The 6,356-nt window shown below is 36.3% G+C and overlaps 1 protein-coding gene across 1 annotated transcript in view; it reads left to right on the forward strand.

Moving 5' to 3' along the window:
- Positions 1–6,356, forward strand: part of Cfap47 (cilia and flagella associated protein 47) — an 84,406-nt gene that overhangs the window by 67,476 nt on the left and 10,574 nt on the right. The window contains exons 23-24 of the mRNA XM_005358660.1: positions 3,410–3,503; positions 5,629–5,723. Of these exons, the coding sequence (XP_005358717.1) occupies positions 3,410–3,503; positions 5,629–5,723 (189 nt within the window). The remainder of the gene's footprint in view (positions 1–3,409; positions 3,504–5,628; positions 5,724–6,356) is intronic.

The following is a 6,356-nucleotide window of genomic DNA, read 5'->3' on the forward strand; positions in this document are numbered from 1 at the left end:
AACGTTTATTTAAAACATGATTGACAGAATACAGACAGTTCTCCTGCACCACTAGCTAAAATTTAAAATACTGTATTGTACTGAGAGTGTTGACAGCCTTGTCTTGTTCTTGATTTTAGTGAAATTGCTTTGAGTTTCCCTCCATTTACTCTGATGTTGGCTATAGCTTGTGGCAAAGTACCTTTATTCTTTTTAGGTATGATCCTTATTTACCTAATTTCTCCAGGGCTTTTGCCATGAAGGAGTATAGGGTGTTGTCAAAATCCGGTTCTGAATTTAATGAGATGTTCATATGCTTTTTTATTTCAGCTTGTTCATGTGGTAGATTATGTTTATTGAATTTTCATATATTGAACCATTGCAGCATTTCTGGGATGAAGCCTATCTGATTATGGTGGATAATCTTTTTGATGCATCCTTGGATTTGGATTCCAAGTATTTGATTGAATATTTTTGCATCTATGTTTATAAGTGAAATTGTTCTGCAGTTCTCTTTGCTGGGTCTCTATATTGTTTGGGTATCAGAGAAACTGTGGCCTTATAAAATGAATTGGGCAGTGTTCCTTCTGTTTCTATTTTGTGGAATAATTTGAGAAGTATTGGTATTAATTCTTCTTTGAAGTCAGATAAAACTCTGTTCTAAAGCCATATCTGTGCTTGTTTTTTTTTTGGGGGGGGGGAAACTTTGAAAGAATGCTTGTATTTCTCTAAGGTTTGTAGTTCTTTTTTAAAATTTCTTAATTTTGGAAAGTGATACTTGTGGAGAAAATTACCCATTTTTTAAAAAAATTTTTAATTCGGCAGAGTATAAGTTTTTAAGTATGTCTTTATTTTTGTCTACGTATTTACTTGGTTTCTGTTGTTATGATCACCTTTTTATTTCTTAACTAGTCTAGAATTAAAAGAGGTGGCAAGGTGGTTCAGTGTAAGGGTGTTTTCTACCAGTTTGATGACCTGAATTGAATTCTTAGAGGTTACATGGTGGAAGAAGAAAACCAAGTCTCTCAATTTGTCCTGTGACTTCCACATAAGCATGGCGGCATGCACAAACCTCACATATCTACACACTACAAAGATAAATATATAAAAATATTGAAGACTGTAGAGGTATCTGAGTGATTGTGGTGGTCGAATGAAAAAAGTCCCCAAAGACTCATAATGTGTTGCACTATTAGGATGTGTGGTCTTGGTGGAGAAAATGTGTCACTGTGGAGATGAGCTTTGAGGTCTTATATATGTTCAAGCTACACCTACCCAGTATCACTCTTTCTTTGTGTTGCCTGCTGATCAAGGTGTAGAATTCTCCAGCACCATAATTACCTCCTTGCTGCCATGTGTCTCATCATGATGATAATGGAGGTGTAAATCTATGAAACTGTAAGCCAGCCCATGTTAAAGACTTTGCTTTACTGGAGTTGCTATGGTCAGGATGTCTCTACTAACCCCGAGACAGTGATTAAGAGCTCCTTTGCTCTTGCAGAAGATCCAGGTTCAATTTGAAGCACCCATATGCTGACTCACAGCCATCCATCATTCTAGTTCCAGGAATTCAAATGCTTTCTTCTGACTCAGTGGACACTAGACATACATATGGTATATATTCATATATGCAATCAAAGCAACTCTTCTATAAAAGTTAAAAACTATCAAAATGTATATGACTAATTTGTGCAATTTGAATACAATTATTTGTATATGGGGTTTGAATGTGCATCCTCTCATTTTGCAGTTCACATTTGGGAATGGGGAGATTATAAATTATGTTTAGAGCCATGTTTCATGGATGCAAAGAGTTGACTGTCACTCATGTTTTGGTATATAGTATAGAATGTTGATTTGTTTTAATTTGCAAATGGATAATGGCAGATCAGTAAGAAGATGAAAAAGACAAAAAAGAAAATGTAACTAGTCTCTGAAGTCTAGATAAGAAGTCTCCAAAGAAATAAGATGAAACACATTTTCTGTTGTATTTTTTCTTTATGTGTAGAATATGAAAGCAAATTATATCTGTATATCTTTAGTCAGTTTACTCCTTGATGTCTATTTTCAGGTAGTATTGCAGAAATAGATTATCATGGAAATGAGTGTTTTGAAACAGCCATTAAAATAAGACATGCTTCTGTTTTTTATGCTTCCAAATTCTGTAATGAGAACAGATGGGACATAAGCTTCCATAGCAGGATATAGAACTGACAGTGATAATGGTCAGATACAATTAAATAAAATAAAATGTAAACCCAGTGTTTTGCTTAACTAGAAGAATGTGAATCTCCAGGTCTGAAAGGATGCCCTTTATATGAGATTAATGTTTATTTTATTTAAAACCAAGCGTTAGCATGAACTCTTAGTACAGTATAGAGCTAGCTATGATCTTGGGGGCTTTTTTTTACATCAAGTTTAAAATAAACATTTTTCTTGATTTCTTTCTACTGTTCACCTCTAGAAACTTATTGAGGGAACATTGGCCAGTAGGTTGTGAGTCTGTATACTGTGAGTGTGCCAACATCTTTAGTACCATTTAGTATTGTTACTTTTGTTTAAGCAGTTGTGTAGGTGAGAAATGGAACCTCCTGTAATTTCCACCCTTTTAAAATTTATATTTATTTATTTGTAGTGGGTTTCATATATGAATGTCAGATAACAAGTTGCAGGAGTCAGTTCTCTACTGCCACTATGTGGGTCCTGGGGATTGTACTCAGGTCATCAGGCTTGTCAGCAAGCATCATTATACCCTGAGCCATCTCACTAGACCACATCCTGTGATATCAATGTGCAATTCCCTGACAGTTGATGTAATACATCTTTGCTTGTGCTAATGTATCACTGTGTACATATCTTTCTGAAATGTCCTTTCCACAGTTTCGTCTGTATTTTCATTATCTAGACCATTTTATAATTGATCTTAGGATCTTATTTGTTTAATTTGTATACGTTAGAATTTTGGTGAGAAATGTGTTTTGAGTCATTTTATGTGGCTAAAATTATTTGTAGCAGAATAGTTGTTTTAGACTTTTTTGATACAGATAAATAATTTTCACTTTTAGGAATGATATATTTAGTATAGTATTTAAGAAATCCTTGAATATCCAAGGATCACAAAGACTTATCTGTATTTTTCCAAATATTTTAGCTTTTATAGTTGGATACTTGGTTCATTCATAATAAAAAGCATTTTAAAAACAATTTGTTTCATGATCTTCAAGACTTATTTTCAACATAGTGAATAATATATCCTTTACTTTATTAAATGAATGCATTTTCAATGCCACAAGATAATTTTATTTTGCAAAAGGTAATTTTGGTGAATAAACACTATCAAAGCCCACAAAGTCACAAATATCTTTTGGTCATTTTTTGACAGGTAGGAACGTATAACTTTAGCTTTCCTGTCCATATTAATTCCTTTAAGGCTTCAGATCTCTACTGCGAGTATTTGTCACAGAAAAAGGTTTTGATGCCAAGAATATCACCAATTATTCCACCTTGTTTTGTTCAAGCTACTGGTATGTAATATGAAAGTCAACTGATGTGTGCAGGTCAAAGATTTATACTTAACATCTAAGAGTAAAGAAAAATCAGAGTATCATTTTTAGTTTTCAAAATTTGGAATATTAGAAAAGAAAATCAGTCAATTTCTTTGTTTTAATGAATTGAATTTATTAACTTATTTTGCAACCCTACCACAGTTTCCCCCCTCCCTCCTCTGCTCCCATTCCTCAAATCTCTGCCTCCTCACTCCCACTCCTTTCTTTATGTTCAGAGAGGGGCAGGCCTCCCATGGGTGTCAACAGAGCATTGCATATCAAGTTAAGGCAGGATTTAACTCCTCCACTTGTATTAAAGCTGGGCAAGACAACTGCCAAAGCCTTAGGGACAAGCCCTGTTTCCACCAGTAGGAGTCCAACAAGTAGATCAAGTTACACAACTGTCATACATACGTGGAAAGCCTAGGTTGGTCCCATGCAGGCTCCCTGTCAGTCCAGTCTGTAAGCTTGTATGAGACCAGATTCGTTGTTTCTGTGGGTGTTGTTGTGATGATCCCCCCCCCCCATTCTGCTCCTACAATCCTTCCTTCTCTTCAGCAAGATTCCTCAAGCTCAGCCAAGTGGTTGCCTGTATATCTCTGCATCTGTTTTCACTAATCACTGGATGAAGGTTCTCTGATGACAACTGGGGTAGTTAACCATCTGATTAAAGGATATGGCCAGTTCAGGCTATGTATCCACTATTTATAGGAGTCTTAGCTGGAATCATCCTTGTAAATTCATGGGAGTTTCCCTTGCACCAAGTTTCTAACTGACCCTAAAATGTACCCCCACTCAAGATGTCTCTTTCACTATTTTCTCCCTCTGTTGACTTCTCCCAAGCACCTAACCCAATCCCTCTTGTCCCATCCCAACCAACCCCCCCCCAAGTTTATCTGGGAGATCTCATCTGAAATGTATGCTTGCCTGTCCTCATTTGAGCCCTCCTTTTTACCTAGACTCTCTGGGACTGTGGGTTGTAGCATGGTTTGCCTTTACTTTACAGCTAATATCCACTTAGGAGTTGAATACACACCGTGTTTGTCTTTCTGGGTCTGGGTTACCTTGGGATAATTTTTTCTAGTTCCATCTAGTTGACGTCAAATTAACTGATAACATTGTTTTTAACATCTGAGTAATAATTTATTGTGTACATGTGCCACATTTTCTTTATCCATTCTTTGGCTGAGAGTCATTTAAGTTTTTTTCCAGGTTCTGGCTATTATGAATAATGCTTTTATGAGCATAGTTTAGCAAGTTTTCTTGTGGAATGATTGAGCATTCTTTGGGTATGTGCCTAAGAGTTGTATACCTGTGTCTTGAGGTATACTGATTCCCAGTTTTCTGAGAAACCACCATATTTATTTCCATAGTGGCTGTACAAGTTTGTACTGCTACCTGCAGTGGAGTTTTCCCTTTTGCTCCCTATCATCTGCAGCATAAGCTTGCATTACTGTTTTTTATCTTAGCCATTTTGAAAAGTGTAAGATGGAATCTCAGAGTCCTGATGGCTAACGATGTTGAACAATTATTTAAGTGCCTCGAAGCCATTTGAGGTTCTTCTATTGAGAATTCTCTGTTAGACCTGTACACAATTTTTAATTGGATTATTTGGTATTTTCATGTTTAGTTTCTTGAGTTCTTTATATATTTTGGAGATCAACCTCTGTCAAATTGGGGATGGTGAAGATATTTTCCCATTCTGTAGGCTGCTGTTTTTTCTTAACAATGAGCAAGAGAGATTTTTGCAACTTGTGATACTATGTTTGCATCTCCATTTCTGAATGATTGGTATAGAGGTCATATTAATACCCTGTGTTCTTTCTTATTTCAATATTGAGTTTATTTTATGATTTTTTTTACCATTTCATCATTATTGTCTTGTTTTACATGTAATCCATTGCCAATTAATTTTATAAAATGAAAATTTGTAAATATGGAAGTCAGGGTATCTGAGAAATGTTGGAAATTAAATGTTACATTTGACTAGGAGTATAAAACAGAAAAAAAATATTTTTGCTATTTTATTTTGGAAAAATATATTAAGTAGTGTTCATATTCTGTATATTAATATTTTATCAGTATATTTACTTTTCTTTTAAAGTTTTACGAGCACCGTTGGAATTATCCAGCACGGAATTTGTATTCAAAGTCCCATTATATGAGCTTCAACACAGTAAGGAAATCACAACAATTCAGGTATATAGAAAATTAATACACATTATAATTTATAATTATTTTGTAATTTTTTGGTTTTTGCTTAGTGACTTGATTGATTATTTGAAAGTTTTTTTTATTGAGAAAAAAAGAAGTTTCTGCCTCCTCCCAGCCTCCCCCTCCTCCCGCCCCTCACCCCCTCTCCCCACTTCTCTGCCCTTACCTCTCCAGTCCAAAGAGCAGTCAGGGTTCCCTGCCCTGTGGAAAGTCCAACGTCCTCCCCCCTCCGTCCAGGTCTAGGAATGTGAACATCCAAACTGGCTAGGCTGCTACAAAGCCAGAACATGAAGTAGGATCAAAACCCAGTGCCATTGCCCTTGGCTTCTCATCAGGCCTCATTGTCTGCCATGTTCAGAGAGTCTGGTTTTATCCAATGCTTTTTCAGTCCCAGTCCAGCTGGCCTTGGTGAGGTCCCAATAGATCAGCCCCACTGTCTCAGTGGGTGTGTGCACCCCTTGTGTTCCTGACTTTCTTACTCATGTTCTCCCTCCTTCTGCTCCTCATTGGGACCTTGGGAGCTCAGTCCAATGCTCCAGTGTGGGTCTCTGTCTCTATCTCCATCCATCACCAGATGAAGGTTCTATGGTGATATGCAAGATATTCATCAGTATTGCT

Source organism: Microtus ochrogaster, chromosome X (assembly GCF_000317375.1).
Source record: "Microtus ochrogaster isolate Prairie Vole_2 chromosome X, MicOch1.0, whole genome shotgun sequence".
Classification (NCBI taxonomy): Eukaryota; Metazoa; Chordata; class Mammalia; order Rodentia; family Cricetidae; genus Microtus; species Microtus ochrogaster.